At 42.9% G+C, this 26,206-nt stretch overlaps 1 protein-coding gene across 2 annotated transcripts; it reads left to right on the top strand.

Moving 5' to 3' along the window:
- The first annotated feature begins 7,431 nt into the window (after positions 1-7,431).
- On the top strand, positions 7,432-16,659 carry LOC121571920 (nuclear receptor subfamily 1 group D member 2). 2 transcript variants are annotated; one of them, XM_041883717.2, is made up of 8 exons: positions 7,432-8,006; positions 9,860-10,063; positions 10,218-10,306; positions 12,635-12,779; positions 13,005-13,843; positions 14,210-14,395; positions 14,576-14,786; positions 15,128-16,659. In XM_041883717.2, the coding sequence occupies exons 1-8, from the start codon at positions 7,988-7,990 to the stop codon at positions 15,322-15,324; spliced, it is 1,890 nt and encodes a 629-aa protein (XP_041739651.1). In that variant the 5' UTR covers positions 7,432-7,987; the 3' UTR covers positions 15,325-16,659. The 2 variants fall into 2 exon arrangements, with proteins under 2 accessions (XP_041739651.1, XP_041739652.1); XM_041883718.2 differs by lacking the exon at positions 7,432-8,006 and adding an exon at positions 9,348-9,666.
- Positions 16,660-26,206: the final 9,547 nt, after the last annotated feature.

Genomic DNA, 26,206 nt, shown 5'->3' with positions numbered 1-26,206 from the left:
TAAGATCTCCTAAACCTGTGTTAATCTCAAACCTTATTTTCGGCATTTATCCCAAAACTCTATTCTTTCCCCATTCATTTTCCCTATAGGAAAGGCTGAACAAACCAGAGGTAACTCATTTCCGGGTTTTGGGACTAGAAGCTGGTGAGCTTATACACATGAAATTGTTGACCATTTGAAAAAAAAAACATTTGAAAAAGTAAATGTTTTATTTTGGACTGTGTGAAGAAGCCTTTGCTGCCAATGTTAGAATGCATTTTATAATATAATAATAATATACAGTACCAGTCAAAAGTTTGGACACACCTACTCATTCCAGGGTTTTTCTTTATTTTTACTATTTTCTACACTGTAGAATAAAGAAGAGATCAAAACTATGAAATAACACATGGAATCATGTAGTAACCAAAAAAGTGTTAAACAAATCAAAATAAGTTTTATATTTGATATTCTTCAACATTGCCACCCTTTGCCTTGATGACAGCTTTGCACACTTGGCATTCTCTCAACCAGTTTCATGAGGTAGTCACCTGGAATGTATTTCAATTAACAGGTGTGCTTAAAAGTTAATTTGTGTAATTTCTTTCCTTCTTAATACGTTTGAGCCAATCAGTTGTGTTGTGACAAGGTAGGGGTGGTATACAGAAGATAGCCCTATTTGGTAAAATACCAAGTCCATATTATGGCAAGAACAGCTCAAATAAGCAAAGAGAAATGACAGTCCATCATTACTTTAAGTGCAGTCGCAAAAACCATCAAGCGCTATGATGAAACTGGCTCTCATGAGGACCGCCACAGGAAAGGAAGACCCAGAGTTACCTCTGCTGCAGAGGATAAGTTCATTAGAGTTACCAGCCTCAGAAATTACAGCCCAAATAAATGCTTCACATAGTTCAAGTAACAGACACATCTCAACATCAACTGTTCAAAGGAGACTGTGTGAATCAGGCCTTCATGGTCGAATTGCTGTCTTTGTGAGACGCAGTGTAGATGAACGGATGATCTCCGCATGTGTGGTTCCCACCGTGAAGCATGGAGGAGGTGGTGTGGGGGTGCTTTGCTGGTGACACTGTCTGTGATTTATTTAGAATTCAAGGCACACTAAACCAGCATGGCTACCAAATCAAATTGTATTTGTCACATGCGCCGAATACAACAGGTGTAGTAGACCTTACAGTGAAATGCTTACTTACAAGCCCTTAACCAACAATGCAGTTTTTTGGAGAAAAAACTAAAACATCACAAATAATTAAAGAGCAGCAGTAAAATAACAATAGCGAAGCTATATACAGAGGGTACCGGTACAGAGTCAATGTGCGGGGGCACCGGTTAGTTGAGGCAATTGAGGTAATATGTACATGTAGGTAGAGTTATTAAAGTGACTATGCATTGATAATAAACAGAGAGTAGATGGATATCCATTTGATTAGATGTTCAGGAATCTTATGGCTTGGTAGTAGAAACTGTTTAGAAGCCTCTTGGACCTAGACTTGGCGCTCCGGTACCGCTTGCCGTGCGGTAGCAGAGAGAACAGTCTATGACTAGGGTGGCTGGAGTCTTTGACAATTTTTAGGGCATTCCTCTGACACGGCCTGGTATAGAGGTCCTGGATGGTAGGAAGCTTGACCCCAGTGATGTACTGGGCCGTACGTACTTGACCCCAGTGATGCAACCAGTCATGGTGTAGCTGTAGAACCTTTTGAGGATCTGAGGACCCATGCCAAATCTTTTCAGTCTCCTTAGGGGGAATAGGTTTTGTTGTGCCCTCTTCACGACTGTTTTGGTGTGCTTGGATCATGTTAGTTTGTTGGCGATGTGGACACCAAGGAACTTGAAGCTCTCAACCTGCTCCACTACAGCCCCGTCGAAAAGAATGGGGGCGTGCTCAGTCCTCTTCTTTTTCCTGTAGTCCACAATCATATCCTTTGTCTTGATCACGTTGAGGGAGAGGTTGTTGTCCTGACACCACAAGGCCAGGTCTCTGACCTCCTCCCTATAGGCTGTCACGTCGTTGTTGGTGATCAGGCCTACCACTGTTGTGTCATGGGCAAACTTAATGATGGTGTTGGAGTTGTGCCTGGCCATGCAGTCATGAGTGAACAGGGAGTACAGAAGGGGACTGAGCACCCACGCGCACCATGTTGAGGATCAGCATGGCGGATGTGTTGTTACCTACCCTTACCACCTGGGGGCGGCCCGTCAGGAAGTCCAGGATCCAGTTGCAGAGGGAGGTGTTTAGTCCCAGGGTCCTTAGCTTAGTGATGAGCTTTAGCTTAGTGATGAGCTTTGAGGGCACTATGGTGTTGAACGCTGAGCTGTAGTGAATGAATAACATTCTCACATAGGTGTTCCTTTTGTCCTGGTGTGAAAGGGCCCTGTGGAGCGCAATAGAGATTGCATCATCTGTGGATCTTTTGGGGCGGTATGCAAATTGGAGTGGGTCTAGAGTTTCTGGGATAATGGTGTTGATATGAGCCATGACCAGCCTTTCAAAGCATTTCATGGCTACAGACATGAGTGCTACGGGTCGGTAGTCATTTAGGCAGGTTACCTTAGTGTTCTTGGGCACAGGGACTAAGGTGTTCTGCTTGAAACATGTTGGTATTACAGACTCAGACAGGGAGAGGTTGAAAATGTTATTGGAGACACTTGCCAGTTGGTCAGTGCATGCTCGGAGTACATGTCCTGGTAATCCGTCTGGCCCTGCGGCCTTGTGAATGTTGACCTGTGTAAAGGTCTTACTCACATTGGCGTGATCACACAGTCGTCCGGAACAGCTGATGCTCTCATGCATGTTTCAGTGTTACTTGCCTCAAAGCGAGCATAGAAGTAATTTAGCTTGTCTGGTAGGCTCATGTCACTAGGCAGCTCGCGGCTGTGCTTCCCTTTGTAGTCTGTAATATTTTGCAAGCCCTGCCACATCCGACGAGCGTCGGTGCCGGTGTAGTACGATTCGGTCTTAGTCCTGTATTGACGCTTTGCCTGTTTAATGGTTCGTCGGAGGGCATAGCGGGATTTCTTATAAGCTTCCGTGTTAGAGTCCTGCTCCTTGAAAGCGGCAGCTCTACCCTTTAGCTCAGTGCGGATGTTGCCTGTAATCTATGGCTTCTCCCGAGTGGCGCAGTGGTCTAAGGCACTGCACCGCAGTGCTAGCTGTGCCACTAGAGATCCTGGTTCGAATCCAGGCTCTGTCGTAGCCGGCCGCGACCGGGAGACCCATGGGGCGGCGCACAATTGGCCCAGCGTCGTCCAGGGTAGGGGAGGGAATGGCTGGCAGGGATGTAGCTCAGTTGGTAGAGCATGGCGTTTGCAACGCCAGGGTTGTGGGTTTGATTCCCACGGGGGGCCAGTATGAAAAAATTAAAATGTATGCACTCACTAACTGTAAGTCGCTCTGGATAAGAGCGTCTGCTAAATGACAAAAATGTAAATGTGAAAAATGGTTGGGGTATGTACGTACAGTTGAAGTCGGAAGTTTACATACACCTTAGCTAAATACATTTAAACTCAGTTTTTCACAATTCCTGACATTTAATCCTGGTAAAAATTCCCTGTCTTAGGTCAGTTAGGATCACCACCTTATTTTAAGAATGTGAAATCTCAGAATAATAGTAGAGAGAATGATTTATTTCAGCTTTTATTTCTTTCATCACATTCACAGTGGGTCAGAAGTTTACATACACTCAATTAGTATTTGGTAGCATTGCCTTTAAATTATTTAACTTGGGTCAAATGTTTCGGGTAGCCTTCCACAAGCTTCCCACAATAAATTGGGTGAATTTTGGCCCATTCCTCCTGACAGAGCTGGTGTAACTGAGTCAGGTTTGTAGGCCTCCTTGCTCGCACACGCTTTTTCAGTTCTGCCCACAAATTTGCTATAGGATTGAGGTCAGGGATTTGTGATGGCCACTCCAATACCTTGATTTTGTTGTCCTTAAGCCATTTTGCCACAACTTTGGAAGTATGCTTGGGGTCATTGTCCATTTGGAAGACCCATTTGCGACCAAGCTTTAACTTCCTGACTGATGTCTTGAGATGTTGCTTCAATATGTCCACATAATTTTCCTTCCTCATGATGCCATCTATTTTGTGAAGTGCACCAGTCCCTCCTGCAGCAAAGCACCCCAACAGCATGATGCTGCCACCCCTGTGCTTCACGGTTGGGATGGTGTTCTCCGGCTTGCAAGCCTGCCCACTTTTTCCTCCAAACATAATGATGGTCATTATGGCCAAACAGTTATATTTTTGCAGTTGCAAACCGTAGTCTGGCTTTTTTATGGAGGTTTTGGAGCAGTGGCTTCTTCCTTGCTGAGCGGCCTTTCAGGTCATGTCGATATATGACTCGTTTTTACTGTGGATATAGATACTTTTGTACCTGTTTCCTCCAGCATCTTCACAAGGTCCTTTGCTGTTGTTCTGGGATTGATGTGCACTTTTCGCACCAAAGTATGTTCATCTCTAGGAAACAGAACGCGTCTCCTTCCTGAGCGGTATGACGGCTGCGTGGTCCCATGGTGTTTATACTTGCGTTCTATTGTTTGTACAGATGAACGTGGTACCTTCAGGCGTTTGGAAATTGCTCCCAAGGATGAACCAGACTTGTGGAGGTCTACAACTTTTTTTCTGAGGTCTTGGCTGATTTCTTTTGATTTTCCCATGATGTCAAGCAAAGAGGCACTGAGTTGGAAGATAGGCCTTGAAATACATCTACAGGTACACCTCCAATTGACTCAAATTATGTCAATTAGCCTATCAGAAGCTTCTAAAGCCATGACATCGTTTTCTGGAATTTTCAAAGTTGTTTAAAGACACAGTCAACTTAGTGTATGTAAACTTCTGACCCACTGGAATTGTGATACAGTGAATTATTCATCTTTAAGGAATACCTGGAATAGTATAATAGTAATCCTTTTATTATCCTTTCATGCACAAAGTAGATGTCCTAACCGACTTGCCAAAACTATAGTTTGTTAACAAGACATTTGTGGAGTGGTTGAAAAACGAGTTTTAATGACTCCAACCTAAGTGTATGTAAACTTCCGACTTCAACTGTACAGTCACTGTGGGGACGACGTTATCGATGAAGCCAGTGACTGATGTGGTGTACTCCTCAATGCCATCGGAAGAATCCCAGAACATATTCCAGTCTGTGCTAGCAAAACAGTCCTGTAGCTTAGCATCTGCTTCATCTGACCACTTTTTTATTGACCGAGTCACTGGTGCTTCCTGCTTTAGTTTTTGCTTGTAAGCATTTGTACGCGTCTCTTTGTGTGGAGTAAAGGTGGTCTAGAGTTTTTTTCCCCTCTGGTTGCACATTTAACATGCTGGTATAAATGAGGTAAAACGGATTTAAGTTTCCCTGCATTAAAGTCCCCGGCTACTAGGAGCGCCGCCTCTGGATGAGCGTTTTCCTGTTTGCTTATGGCCTTATACAGCTCATTGAGTGTGGTCTTAGTGCCAGCATCGGTTTGTGGTGGTAAATAGACAGCTACGAAGAATATAGTAGATGAAAACTCTCTTGGTAGATAGTGTGGTCTACAGCTTATCATGATATACTCTACCTCAGGCGGGGAAAACCTAGAGACTTAGATATCGTGCACCAGCTGTTGTTTACAAATATACATAGACCTCCACCCCTTGTCTTACCAGAGGCTGCTGTTCTATCCTGCCGATACAGTTTATAACCCGCCAGTTGTATGTTATTCATGTCGTCGTTTAGCCACGACTCTGTGAAACATAAGATTTTACAGTTTTTAATGTCCCATTGGTAGGATATACGTGCTTGTAGTTCGTCCTCTTTATTATCAAGCGATTGTACATTGGCCAATAGTACCGATGGCAAAGGCAGATTAGCCACAAGTCGCCGGCTCCTTACCAGGCACCCCAATCTCCTTCCGCGATATCTCTGTCTCTTTCTACTGCGAATGACCGGGATGAGGGCCCTGTCGGGTGTCTGGAGCAAATCCCTTTCGTCCGACTCGTTAAAGAAAAATGATTTGTCCAGTTCAAGGTGAGTAATCGCTGTTCTGATGTCCAAAAGCTATTTTCGGTCATAAGAGACGGTAGCAGCAACATTATGTACAAAATAAGTTACAAATAATGCGAAGAAACTAACAAAATAGCACGGTTGGTTAAGAGCCCATAAAACGGCAGCAAATCCCTCCTTAGCCACAGCATTCTGCAGCGATACGCCATCCCATCTGGTTTGCGCTTAGTGGGACTATCACTTGTTTTTCAACAGGACAATGACCCAACACACCTCCAGGCTGTGTAAGGGCTATTTGACCAAGAAGGAGAGTGATGGAGTTCTGCATCAGAAGACCTGGCCTCCACAATCACTCAACCTCAACCCAATTGAGATGGTTTGGGATGAGTTGGACCGCAGAGTGAAGGAAAAGCAGCCAACAAGTGCTCAGCATATGAGGGAACTCCTTCAAGACAATTGGAAAAGCATTCCAGGTGAAGCTGGTTGAGAGAATGCCAAGAGTGTGCAAAGCTGTCATCAAGGCAAAGGGTGGCTACTTCAAGGAATCTCAAATTTTGATTTGTTTAACACTCTTTTGGTTACTACATGATTCCATATGTGTTATTTCATAGTTTTGATGTCTTCACTATTATTCTACAATGTAAAAATAAAGAAAAACCCTTGAATGAGTAGGTGTGTCCAAACTTTTGACTGGTACTATATGCCATTTAGAATATATATTATTTTAATCATGTGTGGACATTTTAAACTGCTTGATGTATTTATCACATTCTTAAAATCCGGAGAGCTCAATATATGTGGGAAAAATCTTGTCATAATCATTTCTGATTTTATGCTTCAGTGCATTCAATATGTTGGAGAAATGTTATGTTTTTTGATGCTATACTATAGACAAACAATAAAATAAATCCCAATCCATTTCTGAAACGTTGGAACCTATCAGCAATAAATCCTCACACTGCTTTGTGTCTGAGAACTTGTCAAGGATGTGCATTGCTAACAGTGGCATTGAGACAAGATGGATAGTATTTTTAAATATGCACTCTTTGCTTCTGTGTCAATAGACACTACTTTTCTTTATGAATTCACTCCATGTGAAACCCCAAGAGCCCCTCCTCCTCATTTCTCCCTCCACCAGCCTCCAGTCCACTGTCCTCCAATTTTTAGGTGGGATGCTCACATGGGGGTGATGCTGTCCTTTAGTGCCCTTCCTTCCACCATTCCCCCACCTTGAACTGTAAAAAGTGTGTCAGTGGGTTACATTGGGCTAGTTCGTTTTGCATGGTCCGGTGCCCAGGTGAGAGGAGTCTGTATATTTTAGACCATTCCATTGGTCCTTAAGCGAAATCGCCACGCACCTCGGGAACCGAGCCATGCAAAACGAACTTGCCCATTGACACCAGCGCTAGACTAGGGTAGGAGGAGCCTCTGAAATGGGTCAAATGGTGGCATAGCAGCTTGAGTCGAGAGCTCTACTCGGAACAGTCATCCAGCGAATCTCTCTGACAGAGGATAACTTTCTACGCTTTGCTATCGTTTCCTTGAAGAAAATACATATTTTTACGCTCTAGCTATATATAGGCTTAGGGCTTGCAGAAAAGAGACATCCGACGGACAGCTTTTTGGAGCGCTCTACGAAAATAAAAAGATACGGAATTCCCAACGTTCGATTCATTCTGAAGCGACAAAATTGGCTACAATCTATGGTTTGATTCGGGGCGTTTTTTAAACAAAACTGATACATTTTAGTTTATGTGAATTGTTTGGACAGGTGGTGATCGTAAAATATCACGGTGCGAAATCAGTCTGATTGGCAACAGTTGCTGTTGAGCTATAGATGTCATCTGTGAAACTAGTAGGCCTACGTGCGTTTGCTGACAACTTTCTGAATGCTTCAATTCATTGATCAGTAGTATCAACCAGCGACCTAAAGAGTTGCTGAAAACAAGCTAACACGTCATCAGACTTCAGGTTGCAAGAAGGGGATTTAATTCAGAGGACATGGGATCTACAAAATCAGGTAAAATGATAATATTCTGCTCAATTCATGTATAAATATGTATGTGTAGGCCTATAGCCTATTTTAGTGTCTACAGAATAACTGTTTGTGACATTGCATCTTGATAGTGTATTCCATTTGTTTATGTAACCTAGATTAAACTTACTTGTCAGTATCCTGATTTAAAAGGGTTGCGTGATGTTCTGAATCAAAACATAAGCAAATGGCTTGCAGTAAAGTAAACTGCTCAAATATCCGATCTTTCTTACTGTAATCAGCCTTAATTCAAACTGGGTTAAAGTGGGTTAGGAGTGTCATTGAGGGTGTTGTTATTTCAGAATCAGTAGGCTGGAAGAGTGTTGCAGGTCCCTTTTCTCACATGGACCTGTCGCTAGCCATGTGCGACTGTATACGCTCTCTCTGTGGTTGAGGTTCGCTGTGACGTCTATACTTTTGTATTTAAACGCTCCCCTAGCATCCTCTGGTTGGTGGAGAAGCGCTGTGAAGTAAACATTGCATAATTTTGCCCAAGATCCTGCCCTGCGAGCTGGTGTGGATACACGTGAAACTGCATGCAGTTATAGGGTTTGCAGCAGTTTTCTACCACTGGGTATCTCGAGAAAACATGCCTGTTCCTCGTGGGGGTGGCTTCCAAAAAGTAACGTCATCAGTGAGTCAAGTAAAATTATAATTGATAATTAGGCGAAGAGTTACACAACCTAATAATAATAATAATAATAATAATAATATGCCATTTAGCAGACGCTTTTATCCAAAGCGATGCGTGCATACATATTTGTGTATTGGTGGTCCCGGGGATCGAACCCACTAACTTGGCGTTACAAGCGCTGTGCTCTACCAGCTGAGCTACAGAGGACCACCTAATCATCTATCCATTATGTAAGTGACCCTTATCTGGATTGCTATGGGTTTCTTATGCTTTTTAAGAATGTTGAAAATAGGGCAGTTGTGCCTTTTGAGATTATTTTAGGATTTTGCTTAAACTTCTTCTGTAATGAAGTTCGAGCAACAATGAATTTACAGACGACCAACTCATGAACACATCACAATAGGTTATACTTCCATTAGACAACATACAACATTTGGCAGGCATTAATCCGTAAATGTTGGCCCGGCCTCTTGATTTGATTGAATGATGATGAGCGTCCATCTTGAGCCGTATGTGTGTGAGTTGCAGTGTATCCAGGCTGTTCTCCACACACCCTGCTGAAACTTACATTATGTAACAGGGGCGTTATCTAACCAGAATGGAGGGAGAGAAACCAGGTCAGCCTGGGCTGAAAAAACAGAGCTGTTTGACTGGGCGGGTGGTCAGCCTCTTCCTGGCTCAGAGCTACTCTGCGGCACCAGGGAATTATGGGTAGGCACTAGGCTACGAGTATAAGCCAGCCTCTTTATGCTATGGTCCAATCAGGATCAGATTTGGTTTCCATAGGAGAAAAAGGCGACGTCAGTGTCACTTGATTGCAACATGTGAATCAGGGAAACAGAGTGCTTTGAAACTAGAGGTTGTTAATGGTAGTTTGGAGTGGGGGCAGTTCTGATAGTTGTAGTCAATAGGGGCAGCACTATTTAAATTTGGAATAATTCAATGCTAAGATTTTTTTTGTTTTGGAATAAGTTTAATCGTTTTTGGACTGTACGATTTCCAGATCTTTCGGTATGCAAAAATGTTTTCCGAAACAACATTAATTCAAATTCCTTTCAAACACTCACTCTATTTATAAGGTCATTTAAATGCATTGTTCTTTGTGTAACTTGAACCTCTGCTACCCCAGTAGACAGCCCTAGCCATTGAGATTTAATTCTGTGAAACTATTAGCCTCATCATCATGTCTCTCTCTCTCCACTAGGGGGTGTAATAGCGTACATCAGCTCCTCCAGCCCCGAGTCATGTCATAGTGACTCAAATGACTGCAACTACAACTCCTCCCACAGCTGTCGCCAGGGCAATGTGGTGAACACGTCCCTAACCATGGCAGGTCTCACCCTCCCGCTGGCCCACACTATTGCGAAGCCAGGACGCTCGGCCTCCACTGTAAAATGCGACATTACTAGTGAGTGGTTTCTCTGCTGTGCAATAACTTGAATGTCTATTCAGTTACTATTTGCTTGCAGTAATTGTCCCTTGGCTTTGGGGATGAATACAGTCTATTGAATTTACTTGAAAGAGGTATTTCCTCAGTTGGTGCTGATGAGATGTTTTTTCAGAAATCAATGGCTTGGTGCTGCTGTGTAAGGTGTGTGGAGACATTGCATCTGGATTCCACTATGGGGTCCATGCCTGTGAGGGCTGCAAGGTGAGAACACACACCTAATCAATGTTGCATCATGTTGTGCCTCAATATCATAGTTACGGTGAGAGAGGGCTTGGTGACATAATGGTATGGTATCCTAACAAGTAACAGTCTCCCTGCAACCCCCCTCTAGAGGATCTAAATTAGATAATTTTTCTAACCTCTCTGGATTACAACCAAAGTGTACTATATTACATATTGGAACACTAAAACATACAGATTTTACATAACCGTGTAGTTTACCAATAAAATGGTCTGAAGGTGAAGTGGACACACTCGGTATTCATATCTCGAAATAAAAAAAATTCTCACTACAATACATTTTAATAGAAAGTTAGCAAAAATAGATATCTTGCTACCATGGAAAGGAAAATACCTGTCTATTTGTGGAAAAATCGCCTTGATTAACTCTTTAGTCATACCCCAGTTTACCTACAGTGGGGAAAAAAAGTATTTAGTCAGCCACCAATTGTGCAAGTTCTCCCACTTAAAAAGATGAGAGGCCTGTAATTTTCATCATAGGTACACGTCAACTATGACAGACAAATTGAGCATTTTTTTTCCAGAAAATCACATTGTAGGATTCTTAATGAATTTATTTGCAAATTATGGTGGAAAATAAGTATTTGGTCAATAACAAAAGTTTCTCAATACTTTGTTATATACCCTTTGTTGGCAATGACACAGGTCAAACGTTTTCTTTAAGTCTTCACAAGGTTTTCACAAACTGTTGCTGGTATTTTGGCCCATTCCCCCATGCAGATCTCCTCTAGAGCAGTGATGTTTTGGGGCTGTCGCTGGGCAACACGGACTTTCAACTCTCTCCAAAGATTTTCTATGGGGTTGAGATCTGGAGACTGGCTAGGCCACTCCAGGACCTTGAAATGCTTCTTACGAAGCCACTCCTTCGTTGCCTGGGCGGTGTGTTAGGGATCATTGTCATGCTGAAAGACCCAGCCATGTTTCATCTTCAATGCCCTTGCTGATGGAAGGAGGTTTTCACTCAAAATCTCACGATACATGGCCCCATTCATTCTTTCCTTTACACGGATCAGTCGTCCTGGTCCCTTTGCAGAAAAACAGCCCCAAAGCATGATGTTTCCACCCCCATGCTTCACAGTAGGTATGGTGTTCTTTGGATGCAACTCAGCATTCTTTGTCCTCCAAACACGACGAGTTGAGTTTTTACCAAAAAGTTATATTTTGGTTTCATCTGACCATATGACATTCTCCCAATCCTCTTCTGGATCATCCAAATGCACTCTAGCAAACTTCAGACGGGCCTGGACATGTACTGGCTTAAGCAGGGGGACACGTCTGGCACTGCAGGATTTGAGTCCCTGGCGGCGTAGTGTGTTACTGATGGTAGGCTTTGTTACTTTGGTCCCAGCTCTCTGCAGGTCATTCACTAGGTCCCCCCGTGTGGTTCTGGGATTTTTGCTCACCGTTCTTGTGATCATTTTGACCCCACGGGGTGAGATCTTGCGTGGAGCCCCAGATCGAGGGAGATTATCAGTGGTCTTGTATGTCTTCCATTTCCTAATAATTGCTCCCACAGTTGATTTCTTCAAACCAAGCTGCTTACCTATTACAGATTCCGTCTTCCCAGCCTGGTGCAGGTCTACAATTTTGTTTCTGGTGTCCTTTGACAGCTCTTTGGTCTTGGCCATAGTGGAGTTTGGAGTGTGACTGTTTGAGGTTGTGGACAGGTGTCTTTTATACTGATAACAAGTTCAAACAGGTGCCATTAATACAGGTAACGAGTGGAGGACAGAGGAGCCTCTTAAAGAAGATGTTACAGGTCTGTGAGAGCCAGAAATCTTGCTTGTTTATAGGTGACCAAATACTTATTTTCCACCATCATTTGCAAATAAATTCATAAAAAATCCTACAATGTGATTTTCTGGATTTTTTTCCTCAATTTGTCTGTCATAGTTGACGTGTACCTATGATGAAAATTACAGGCCTCTCTCATCTTTTTAAGTGGGAGAACTTGCACAATTGGTGGCTGACTAAATACTTTTTTCCCCACTGTATGGGGGATTGGAAATGATGCAGACAATTACATTGATGGAAGCCACAACCTATCTGCAATATAAAAATAAAAATAAACTCCTTCAACCTCTAAAACCGAGAGGCGTCATGCACTCTGTTGTAGGGGGTTCATTTTTTTAATGGCCAAATTTGATATCAAATATTGTATTATTCATAGAAATAATATATTCTAGATTTTCAGCATACAAATGGACAAAGTGCAAAATCCCCCCAACACAGATATAACTCTAGACTCTAAACTCTGACTCACCAGTGTGTCTGTCTGTGTGTCTCTAGGGTTTCTTCCGTCGGAGCATCCAGCAGAACATCCAGTATAAGAAGTGCCTGAAGAACGAGAGCTGTGCCATCATGAGGATCAACAGGAACCGCTGCCAGCAGTGTCGCTTCAAGAAGTGTCTGCTGGTCGGCATGTCCAAGGATTGTACGTTTCTATTACCTTCTTTAACTACATCCCCTCTCCAGTCACAATAATACATGGTGTATTACCGTTATCGTGGGTTGTCATGGGTTAGATAAATATGTGATTGAGAAAGAAGTAGATGAAGTCGGTTTGTTAGATTTCAAACAAGGATTTACAGTATTTGATAATCTGTAGACAAGCATATCTTTTGGCAAAGACCATTTCTAAATGTTGTCTCCTCCCTAGCTGTGCGTTTTGGTCGCATCCCAAAGCGTGAGAAGCAGCGCATGCTACTAGAGATGCAGAGTGCCATGAACAACATGATGAATAACAGCCAGCTACACGGCAACACACCCCTCCCCCTGGCAAATCAGCTTCAGGCGCCAGCCTGCCCCATGGAGCCCCGCCCCCAATATGTTGACTCTGGCCTAGGCGCCGCCTCTTCCTCCTCCACCTCTCCCGCCGCTTCCCCCGGGTCCAACCAATCTGAGGAGACCAGCTCTGACCGCGAGCCTGTGGTCGCCATGAATACAAATCCCAGCCCTAACTCAGTGTCTCCGTCGAGTGCTTCAGACTGCGTGTCAGAGGATGTGATTGGCTCGGTGACCCGGGCCCACCAGGAGACCTTTATGTACAACCAGGAGCAAGGTAGCCCCTCCCCCCAGTCCCAGGCCGACACCCAGCTGACCTCCCCAGGGGCGGAGCAACATGTCAGTGACACTGGAAAGAGGATGGAGGAGAGGAACCAGAACCAGCAGGAGGCCTGGAACCAGCAGAACCAGCAGAACCAGAACCAAAATGACCTGGCCCCTCTCACAGCCACTCAGGCTCAGGAGAGGCCCACCAACACTGGGCCTCAGGGCCCTGACAGCTACCATCGCCATGAGGACCACACCACCACCCCCAGCCAGAACCACTGCCCCTACAGCAGAGACAGACTGCCCACCAGCTCCCCTAGTGGCCACTGCCCAGCCTACGCCCACAATGGCCTGAGAGGAGGCAACAACAGCACTAGCCAGGCCACCTCCAACTCCCATGGAGGATTCAGTGGACCAATGTGGAGCGGGGGCAACAGGATGCATCTGGTGAGTCCAAGATAGACAGATGGAGAAGGAGGGTATGATATATTATAGTTAATATAATATTTATGTTGTCTATCATAGAATCTAATGATCAACTACATTTTATTCTCAAAGCACTTGAGAAAGCAGTTTGATGCATTTGGCAGATCGTCAATGTAAACTATAAATAATTGAAGTCCAAGATTCGATCCCTGTGGAACACCACACTTGATCTATAGAGGGGGTGTGTTCACACCTTTTAGATTGTGTTAACGTAACACATTTATTTGGGGGAACTCGCCTTGTCCACCATTTTTAATAAGTATGTGACTGATATGTTGCGTGTGCTTCCTTCTAACCCAAGTCCATCTCCTCTCTCTCCGTCCTCAGCTGTGTCCCATGAACACGTCTCCCCATGTGAACCCCCATAAGTCAGGCCATGGGATCTGGGAGGAGTTCAGCCACAGTTTCACCCCGGCCGTCAGGGAGGTGGTGGAGTTTGCCAAGCGGATCCCAGGCTTCAGAGACCTCTCCCAACATGACCAGGTCAACCTGCTCAAGGCTGGTACCTTTGAGGTAAAGACCATTCTCAGAACACTCACTCGTATTGTGTTCTCTTCTCTACCCCTTATCCATTGTCTCACGTGAATGAAAACAGTAGAAAAAAAACTATCTTCGAAATGCAGTTGAAAAGGCTATCTTCGAAATGCAGTTGATCCACCCAGACTTAACTAGTGTCTGCTGTCACTTCACCAGGTGTTAGTGGTGCGCTTTGCGTCCCTGTTTGACGTGAAAGACCGCACAGTGACGTTCCTGGGTGGTAACAAGTACAGTGTGGAGACGTTACGAGCCATGGGCGCCGGCGACTTCCTGACCTCCATGATGGACTTCAGCGACAAGCTGATGGGGCTCGGCCTCAGTGAGGAGGAGATGAGCCTGTTCACCGCTGTCGTCCTCATCTCTGCCGGTAGGCTCACGCCCTGTGACCTTGTGACCCCACTCACGGGATTCGCACTTCCTGTCCCTTTATATAGACTTTCTTATAGTTCCTATAGAAACCGACTTAATACTGTGAGTTGTTATGGTACTGTATATGGCTTCTTACCAAGAGAGTAGTGTAGCTATCTATGTTTTTTGTGTTTGAAAGCATGCGTTGTATTATAGTGAGTGTTTCCTTCCTCATTAACATATTCTATCCATATCAGTTGATCGAGCTTCCTGTCATAGAGACATACCGGATGCATGGTGATCAGAGAAAAGTATAGGAACCAAGTCTAATAACGTTCTACTGTGGTTTTTGTGTTCTAGATCGCTCAGGGATTGAGAACGTGAACTCTGTGGAGGCTCTTCAGGAGACTCTGATCCGGCACCTGAGGGGCCTCATCACTAAGAACCACCCCAACGAGTCAGCCATATTCACCAAGCTGCTCCTCAGACTGCCCGACCTCCACTCCCTCAATAACATGCACTCTGAGAAGCTGCTGGCCTTCAAGGTCCATCCCTAGACCAGAACCAAGGTCTGAACCTGGGGTGTATTCATTAGGCACCAAATGGAAGAACATTTACTGAAATGGGGAGGTACCACCTGACCTTGTCCAATAAGAAATGCTTGTTTATTTCCCCCCATTGCAAAACCTTTTGCTAAGTTGTGCCCTAATGTATATGACCATGGACACTGGGCCTGAAGCCTGTGGCTGTGGACCACAAAGCCCATTTCTCCATACACCTCGACCAGCTACCCCAATGAACTATGAACCCTGACCTCCAAGAGAACCCTCTTATTCTGCTACTTACTTCACATTATCTTTTTCCTTCTCGAACTAGTGGGCAAATGTGTCACGGTTAAAGGGGAGGGAGGGGAAAGGCTTAAGTCTTAAAAGTTATCGTACTGTGCCCTTGTGACCCAATGAAAAACAATTGTTCACAAAAAAAGTTAGCGTACTGTAAGCCTAAAAGGCCTTTATTGGTGTAGTAATAACGTTCACAGACACAAGCAGAAGATGGATGTGTAATGTTTCTTTGTCTTGTTTCTGTGTGTGCGCGTGTTGTGTAGGACATGTTTGTTGCTGTACAACCCTTAGAGAATAACCTTTTATAAACATTGTGTGGATGTGTATTTTTGCATCGTTTGTGCAATATGATATGTGACTGATTATTTAGACTTTTCGTTTAGCTCGTCTACAGCAGGGCTCCCCAACCCTGTTCCTGGAGAGCTACCCTCCTGTAAGTTTTCGCTCCAACCCTAATCTAGCACACTTGATTCTAACAATTAGCTGGTTGATAAGCTGAACCAGGTTAGGTACAACTGGGATTGGAGTTAGAACCTACAGGAAGCTAGCTCTCCAGGAACAGGGTTCGAGAGCCCCGCTCTACACCTTGGGTGTATGTTTGTGGTTAGGCAGACTAATCTAGAAGGATGTTGTGCTTATTGCCTAAAAAGAGAGTGTGATTCCAAAGGTGGGTTAGGGCTATTTAATTCAACTCCAACCCCTCTAGTTTAAAGTAAACTGACAATGAATGACTACAGAGAAATGTTAAGTCTCCTCTCTACACTGTGTTGAGTGACAAGTGGAATGTGGTAAAAGCATAGATAGACCTATGTAATCAGGGTAAACGCTGCTACGTCACGTCTGTCTCGTGGCCCTAGCTAGTCACGCGAGGAAGAGCTTTGATTGAACGTCTTTATTTGTTGAGAGGAAGCTCTTATTTCAAGCTTACAGTTTGTGTTGATGGTGCAGCAGTTGTATGTCTGTATATCACAGGCGGTTGGTGGCACCTTAATTGGGGAGGATGGGCTTGTGGTAAAGGCTGGAATGGTATCAAACACATGGTTTCCATGCGTTTGATGCCATTCCATTAGCTCCTGTCCCGGACATTATTATGAGCCGTCCTCCCCTCAGCAGCCTCCTGTGGTGTTTGTGTTACAAGCTATCATTGTTAAGAGGAGGGTTATGTTGTAAATCATGAAATGTTCTTGTAGGTAATTATGTAGGGTTATGAACTAACTGAAGTCCATCATTGACAGACATGGTCCCATCACTTAATCATTATAGGGTATTGTTATAGACCTCCCATTTGAGCAATAGGAGAGCAAACAAACAGGAAGTCAGAAATACATAGAGGTTATTCGAACTGCCAAAGGTTAACGTTGGTAACCAATATAACCTATCGACTCCTCAACACATCTCCACTTGGAGACATTTTAGTTGTTTATTTCCATGTCAAAAGGAGACATTATGTTTTAGATGTGTTATACCCATTTCATGTTATTTTTTGTTTTGGTGCAAATTGTTAGGTGACCGTTTCGGTTTTAAATTAATTTATTAGATAAATGCATTTAATTTGTTTACTGTAAAAATGTTGTTTTGTGCACACATACTTGATATCGTGTCTTCTAAGCCCATTCAGGCTAGGCACCAATTGGTGTACGACATAGAAATACACAAAATCAGTCATTACACATAAACACATGTTGGCTATGCAAACTTGTGTCATGTTGCTGTAGGGTCGGTGGTTGTGGGAAGGGAGAGAAATGTTGTAGGAATGTTTTTGTCATTCAGTTGGACTCTGCTACACCAGCAAATCTTATACCACTATTTCAACAGAGGACCACTAAACTTGAATAGACTGATACTTTTGTCCTCTACCATACTTTTAAAACCTGTACACACAGACTACAGATTTAGTTATGAAGTAATGTAAATAGGTAGATTCTATTCAAATATAGTATGATTGTAATATTACACGAGTTTGTAATTTCATTCAGTAAATAACAGCAAGGGACTGCCAGGGCTGTAATCAATTGAGTTGCAGGGATTCCATATGACAATGTCCGTTATGAGGTTGATTGATTGATGATTTCAGACTGCTAGTTTCTCTTTTCTACCAACTCGCCTGCTCTTCATCATCCATCATCCTCAGTGCTTCTGTTCTGTCAATCACGTGTGCATCGTTCCATCACTGACCTACCCTGTGGACCGTCTCTGTTTTCTCCTCTCTGAAAGCATTGCAGTATACATAGATTTCTATATATAAAGACCTATATATAAAATATGAACATATCTGTATATAGTGTTGTCATTCCTTTGCAGTGGGTTTTTCTCCACAGTCCAAGAATGATCAGCCAATTTTAAGAACCAATAACATAGGCAACATTTACTCAGGTTAAATCTCACTGCTATTTACATTTACGTCATTTAGCAGACGCTCTTATCCAGAGCGGCTTACAAATTGGTGCATTCACCTTATGATAGCCAGTGGGACAACCACTTTACCATTTTTTTGTTATTTAAAAATAATAATTTTCTATCATAAGGTGAATTTAGAAATCAATTTGACAAGCGTGAGTCCTTCACAGATCCAGTTCCATTGACTTCCACTTGAAGAGCTTGTTTCCTAGAACTTGTATTCAGGATACACTCAACCAGTATTTAATTGAAAAATAGTTTGGGGATTGGCCACAATCAGCAGTGAGAGAAAGACATTAGGGGAAACATGAAGCGATACTGTAGCCTATTTATGTCAAAACATAATCCTAACCTTAGTGTTGATATTCCTAGGCAGGTGTTACAACCATATACAGTGAGGGAAAAAAGTATTTGATCCCCTGCTGATTTTGTACGTTTGCCCACTGACAAAGAAATGATCAGTCTATAATTTTAATGGTAGGTTTATTTGAACAGTGAGAGACAGAATAACAACAAAAAATGTTATAAATTGATTTGCATTTTAATGAGGGAAATAAGTATTTGACCCCTCTGCAAAACATGACTTAGTACTTGGTGGCAAAACCCTTGTTGGCAATCAGAGGTCAGACGTTTCTTGTAGTTGGCCACCAGGTTTGCACACATCTCAGGAGGGATTTTGTCCCACTCCTCTTTGCAGATCTTCTCCAAGTCATTAAGGTTTCGAGGCTGACGTTTGGCAACTCGAACCTTCAGCTCCCTCCACAGATTTTCTATGGAATTAAGGTCTGGAGACTGACTAGGCCACTCCAGGACCTTAATGTGCGTCCTCTTGAGCCACTCCTTTGTTGCCTTGGCCGTGTGTTTTGGGTCATTGTCATGCTGGAATACCCATCCACGACCCATTTTCAATGCCCTGGCTGAGGGAAGGAGGTTCTCACCCAAGATTTGATGGTACATGGCCCCGTCCATCGTCCCTTTGATGCGGTGAAGTTGTCCTGTCCCCTTAGCAGAAAAACACCCCCAAAGCATAATCTTTCCAACTCCATGTTTGACGGTGGGGATGGTGTTCTTGGGGTCATAGGCAGCATTCCTCCTCCTCCAAACACGGCGAGTTGAGTTGATGCTAAAGAGCTCAATTTTGGTCTCATCTGACCACAACACTTTCACCCAGTTCTCCTCTGAATCATTCAGATGTTCATTGGCAAACTTCAGACGGGCCTGTATATGTGCTTTCTTGAGCAGGGGGACCTTGCGGGTGCTGCAGGATTTCAGTCCTTCACGGCGTAGTGTGTTACCAATTGTTTTCTTGGTGACTATGGTCCCAGCTGCCTTGAGATCATTGACAAGATCCTCCCGTGTAGTTCTGGGCTGATTCCTCACCATTCTCATGATCATTGCAACTCCACGAGGTGAGAGCTTGCATGGAACCCCAGGCCGAGGGAGATTGACAGTTCTTTTGTGTTTCTTCCATTTGCAAATAATCGCATCAACTGTTGTCACCTTCTCACCAAGCTCCTTGGCGATGGTCTTGTAGCCCATTCCAGCCTTGTGTAGGTCTACAATCTTGTCCCTGACATCCTTGGAGAGCTCTTTGGTCTTGGAATCTGATTGATTGATTGCTTCTGTGGACAGGTGTCTTTTATACAGGTAACAAGCTGAGATTAGGAGCACTCCCTTTAAGAGTGTGCTCCTAATCTCAGCTCGTTACCTGTATAAAAGACACCTGAGAGCCAGAAATCTTTCTGATTGAGAGGGGGTCAAATACTTATTTCCCTCATTAAAATGCAAATCAATTCATAACATTTTTTGACATGCGTTTTCTGGATTTTTGTTGTTGTTATTCTGTCTCTCACTGTTCAAATAAACCTACCATTAAAATTATAGACTGATCATTTCTTTGTCAGTGGGCAAACGTACAAAATCAGCAGGGGATCAAATACTTTTTTCCCTCACTGTATCAATGGTTCTCCACACCCAAAGCCACACCTTTGTAGCCTCATATGTCAAACTATTATGCAAAACACATGTAAAACCCTACTTTATGTTCATGCACAATAGGTTGTGTAACAACACAGGTATACTGTATCTTTAGGCGCATGCAAACCATCTTGCTTATGAATAACAGTTCTACATGATGCCAATATTAAACAAAAATGTCTCCAAAAGTGTTTAGTTCCTCAATAATATGAACGTTTCCATCCCATTAGATAGGTTTACATCCAATCTTCCACAGATTTTCATGCGAATATTCTAAAATCCGTATATAAAACAATTAGTTCATTTTCCCACCAAAGATGCGTTTCCATTTATTTGACTTGCGAATTAAAGGCTGTGCGTGATGACCTAGGGGCCAATTCAGAATTTGGAATGTATACCTTTTCTATGCATGCCTTTCCTACGCACGTCTCAATATTTGGTATTCAGACTTACCTTATTCAGTCGTTGAAGGGGCTTTGCAGGGGTCATGGGGTTTCAGGAGTTTTTGCATTTTAGCTAAGCCTATCTATTTTCCTAATCTTAACCTAATTCTCCTAACCTGCTACGTTAATTATCCTAACCTGCTGCGTAAATTCTCCTAACCTGCTATGAAAGGTTAAATCTGACTTTGCAGGTGTGGCTCCCTTGCTGAATAAATCTAATTCAACAGCTGAAAACCCTCCCACTTGCTGGCCAACAGATTGTCTCATGAAGTTTTCATTCAGTAGGGTTTTCAGTACATTTATGTTAAGCCATCCCTTTCTTAAGCCATTCCTTTAAATACGGTGTACCTTTAATTATAATTTTGTCGACAGTCTAAAATACATCGAGAGAACGCGTTCAGAAAATAGGGATCAATGAAATAATGCCATATATGCATCTTCGTCTCCGTTTCAGCACCAATTGGTAGATTTAAAAATACTCTGATCTTGTAGATTATTTAGGCACATTTTAAGTTTAGGAAAGTATGTATGAATCATAAAAAAATCTGATTTTGATAGCCTTTACTCACGAAATATATTGATGAATAAAAAAAGACAGTGGTTTGATTCATAATCATGGAACTGTATTACAATGGTCCAGTCGTTGTGAACCGTGCGCCAGTCTATGTGTGGTCTGAGTTCCATAATGATTTAAATGTCACTAATACTTTAGCCTAATATGATCCACTAATGCTAGCGACCATCAGGAACAATTTACACGGACGTGACAAAGGAAAGAAAGGTAAACAGAATGGAATGATAAAATATGTAAACTACAAATTGAAGAAAACTAACACTAAAGTGACAGTTATAAATGTATGTGGGCATTACTGACGGTGGCTCCCGATAGTGGATAATATTTAACATGATACAAATTGTAAAATAAAACGGAAAAAAGCCCGGGCATAGGCTATAATTCAAACATTATAAAGCCATACATCAACTCAGCATGTTCAGCCCTACAGAAGCGTATAGTTTGGGTGTCCAAATTTCATCCACTCAAATTATGAGCTCTTATCAATTGCTCTTATCCATTTATAAATTACAGTGTATGGAGAATTATGTTATTTCTATCGGGGGAAAAGAAAGATGCTTTTCCCACTTGCAACCGGCAGGTTCGCTAGACCTTATTCATGCTTTTCTCGCGCGTAAAGGTTGTGGAAATATGAGGGAATTAAATCAAGGTCAGAACAGGACACCTCCGCCACACCTTCATTTCTTAGATCTCCACCCCGAACGAATAGCTGGTGAATAGCATGCTACTCTCAAGGTCAGCATATGCATAGAGAGAAAAGTGCATAAAAAGGGAATTAAGTTATTTTTACGCGCGTTTAACTCGGGTCGGGCATAGTACTCATAAAATAACTTTTGCGGTTAAATTCCCATGGACCGGATAAAAAAATACAAGTTTGGTTTCCATCGCATTTTCAACTCGGCTGATGGTTTTGTCACCCAAAAAATGGTGTTATATAGCGAATGTGCCCTCTCTGGTATTGGCACATGCGCTCTAGCCAACAGCTCGCAGATTCAGTGCGGGTATAGTGAATGAGATTACTATGGACAAAAGAGCAAGATTATTTGTATTCGTTAAACGGCAGCCAAGCATCGATCATCATAACACCAGAATATGACCTTCCCAATATTTATTGGGAAGGTTATCACCTTTCACTTTCATCACCCTTTGAAGTATATCATAAATGATTTAATCTGTAGCATAATAAACTGAATGCTTTCCCGAGTCGTAGTGGGAGGACCACACGTCATTGCGTGACAGACTCCAAGTTTACTTCGATTTCATATGATGGTTATTACATCTATTTGCGCATAAAAGCGTTTCTACCACCATTTCTCGCATAATACATTTTACAGACACAAAAAGATCACACATTGTCTAGCGTATTTTGTTTTGTTGACATTTGGAAAGTTTACCTACAAATGAACTGTCCATCAGGCCTGTCGTGACTTTTTTCCCCCGACATGTAGCCTACTTTACTCTCATAAAAAGGTTGGATGGAAACCTGGTTATAGCTATAAAAAGGAATCAGACTTTTTATTGCACTTATCTCTTGATAGCAATTCTTACACTTAATTTACTTGCAGAGTCAGCTTTTAATATTAAATTTTTAACAATTCAAGTACAAAATCTAATTATTGAATTGAATGTAATTGATAATTGACTGCAACCCTGCTAGAACAACAACATTATCCCTGGGCCTGGTACAACCTTCAACCAGCAGAGAGCAGTGTTGTTCTTATAACCAACCGTCGACAGAATCGTTTTTTTTACAGACACAGGAGATACAAGGTGAATCTTTGATCCTGTAGCTGTGTGTGTCAGTCTCTTTATAGAAGATGAACCACTGAACAAAACGTAGCTTTATTTAGTCTTAGTTCAACATAATGACTTAGTATTTGATCATAATTGATGATGCTTATGTCCTGCCATTTTGATAAAAGGTGGTATTTTCGGTGTGATGTAGAGCTTTAGCCCAATATTCTGCTTGATTCCACTCACTGAACCCTGACATTTGAAAACAGCAGCAGCTCTCTCTCTCTCTCTCTCCCTCTCTCTCCCTCTCTCTCTCTCTCTCTCTCCCTCTCTCTCTCTCTCCCTCCCTCCCTGTCTCTCTCTCTCTCTCTCTCTCTCTCCCTCCCTGCTCTCTCTCTCTCTCTCTCTCTCTCTCTCTCCCTCTCTCTCCCTCTCTCTCTCTCTCTCCTCCCTCTCTCTCTCCCTCTCTCTCTCTCCCTCTCTCCTTCTCTCTCTCTCCCTCTCTCTCTCTCTCTCTCTCCCTCTCTCTCCCTCTCTCTCTCTCTCTCCCTCCCTCCCTGTCTCTCTCTGTGCGTCACACGTTATTCACTTTTCCACTCTACCTAATTATCTAAAATAGACAAAAACAGCCTCCGTTTAGTAATTCAATAGGACTGAGTCTATAAAGAAAGAAGGGGATTTCTTTTCTTTATATGGAACATCTTATTTAGTCTGTTCTGGTTTGTCTGAGGATTACTGCTAGGAACAGAAACATCCAGGCAGAGAGATTAAATAGAGAGTCAAAATAAATGTCAGAAAGGGCAAACAAATCATATTACACACAAACACATACAGGCACACAGTATACACGCACGTACAGTGCCTTGAAAAAGTATTCATCCCCCATTTTTATGTGGATTTCATGTAATGGACATACACAAAATAGTCCAAATTGGTGAAGTGATATGAAAAATATAACTTGTTTCAAAAAATTCTAAAAAATAAATAACGGAAAAGTGGTGTGTGCATACAGTGAGGGAAAAAAGTATTTCATCCCCTGCTGATTTTGTACGTTTGCCCACTGACAAAGAAATGATCAGTCTATAATTTTAATGGTAGGATTATTTGAACAGTGAGAGACAGAATAACAACAAAAAAATCCAGAAAAACGCATGTAAAAATGTTATAAATTGATTTGCATTTTAATGAGGGAAGTAAGTATTTGATCCCTTCTCAATCATAAAGATTTCTGGCTCCCAGGTGTCTTTTATACAGGTAACAAGCTGAGATTAGGAGTACACTCTTAAAGGGAGTGCTCCTAATCTCAGTTTGTTACCTGTATAAAAGACACCTGTCCACAGTAGCAATCAATCAATCAGATTCCAAACTCTCCACCATGGCCAAGACCAAAGAGCTCTCCAAGGATGTCAGGGACAAGATTGTAGACCTAAACAAGGCTGGAATGGGCTACAAGACCATCGCCAAGCAGCTTGGTGAGAAGGTGACAACAGTTGGTGCGATTATTTGCAAATGGAAGAAACACAAAAGAACTGTCAATCTCCCTCGGCCTGGGGTTCCATGCAAGATCTCACCTCGTGGAGTTGCAATGATCATGAGAACGGTGAGGAATCAGCCCATAACTACACTATCTTGTCAATGATCTCAAGGCAGCTGGGACCATAGTCACCAAGAAAACAATTGGTAACACACTACGCCGTGAAGGACTGAAATCCTGCAGCGCCTGCAAGGTCCCCCTGCTCAAGAAATCACATATACAGGGCCATCATACGTTTGCCAATGAACATCTGAATGATTCAGAGGAGAACTGGGTGAAAGTGTTGTGGTCAGATGAGACCAAAATCGAGCTCTTTGGCATCAACTCAACTCGCCGTGTTTGGAGGAGGAGGAATGCTGCCTATGACCCCAAGAACACCATCCCCACCATCAAACATGGAGGTGGAAACATTATGCTTTGGGGGTGTTTTTCTGCTAAGTGGACAGGACAACTTCACCGCATCAAAGGGACGATGGACGGGGCCATGTACCGTCAAATCTTGGGTGAGAACCTCCTCAGCCAGGGCATTGAAAATGGGTTGTGGATGGGTATTCCAGCATGACAATGACCCAAAACACACGGCCAAGGCAACAAAGGAGTGGCTCAAAAAGACGCACATTAAGCTCCTGGAGTGGCCTCGCCAGTCTCCAGACCTTAATCCCATAGAAAATCTGTGGAGGGAGCTGAAGGTTCGAGTTGCCAAATGTCAGCCTCGAAACCTTAATGACTTGGAGAAGATCTGCAAAGAGGAGTGGAACAAAATCCCTCCTGAGATGTGTGCAAACCTGGTGGCCAACTACAAGAAACGTCTGACCTCTGTGATTGCCAACAAGGGTTTTGCCACCAAGTACTAAGTCATGTTTTGCAGAGGGGTCAAATACTTATTTCCCTCATTAAAATGCAAATCAATTTATAACATTTTTGACATGTATTTTTCTGGATTTTTGTTGTTGTTATTCTGTCTCTCACTGTTCAAATAAACGTACCATTAAAATTATAGACTGATCATGTCTTTGTCAGTGGGCAAACATACAAAATCAACAGGGGATCAAAAACTTTTTTCCCTCACTGTATGTATTCACCCCCTTTGCTATGAAGCCCCTAAATAAGATCTGGTCCAACCAATTACCTTCAGAAGTCACATAATTAGTTAAATAAAGTCCACCTTTGTGCAATCTAAGTGTCACATGATTTGTCAAATGATCTCAGTATATATACACCTGTTCTGAAAGGCCCCAGAGTCTGCAACACCACAATGCGAGGGGCACCACCAAGCAAGCAGCACCATGAAGACCAAGGAGCTCTCCAAACAGGTCAGGGACAAAGTTGTGGAGAAGTACAGATCAGGGTTGGGTTATAAAAAAAGATCAGAAACGTTGAACATCCCACAGAGCACCATTAAGATAACCCTGAAGGACCTGCAAAGCTCCACAGCGGAGATTGGAGTATCTGTCCATAGGACCACTTTAAGTCGTACACTCCACAGAACTGCGCTTTACGGAAGAGTGGCCAGAATAAAGCCATTGCTTAAAGAAAAACACGTTTGGTGTTCGCCAAAAGGCATGTGCGAGACTCCCCAAACATATGGAAGAAGGTACTCTGGTCAGATGAGACTAAAATTGAGCTTTTTGGCCATCAAGGAAAATGCAAACCCAACACTTCTCATCACCCCGAGAACACCATCCCCACAGTGAAGCATGGTGGTGGCAGCATCATGCTGTTGGGATGTTTTTCATCGGCAGGGACTGGAAAACTGGTCAGAATTGAAGGAATGATGGATGGCGCTAAATACAGGGAAATTCTTGAGGGAAACCTGTTTCAGTCTTCCAGAGATTTGAGACTGGGACGGAGGTTCACCTTCCAACAGGACAATGACCCTAAGCATACTGCTAAAATAACACTCGAGTGGTTTAAGGGGAAACATTTAAATGTCTTGGA

The sequence above is a fragment of the Coregonus clupeaformis genome, chromosome 8 (assembly GCF_020615455.1).
Source record: "Coregonus clupeaformis isolate EN_2021a chromosome 8, ASM2061545v1, whole genome shotgun sequence".
NCBI classification, from domain to species: Eukaryota; Metazoa; Chordata; class Actinopteri; order Salmoniformes; family Salmonidae; genus Coregonus; species Coregonus clupeaformis.
This window is presented reverse-complemented; position numbering and strand designations above follow the sequence as displayed.

What these genes read in the sequence shown, in the direction of transcription:
- LOC121571920 (XM_041883717.2), top strand. An exon ending in TGTAAAATGCGACATTACTA is followed by an intron (nt 10,064 to 10,217) that starts GTGAGTGGTTTC and finishes ATGTTTTTTCAG; the next exon opens with AAATCAATGGCTTGGTGCTG. An exon ending in GGGGCAACAGGATGCATCTG is followed by an intron (nt 13,844 to 14,209) that starts GTGAGTCCAAGA and finishes CTCCGTCCTCAG; the next exon opens with CTGTGTCCCATGAACACGTC.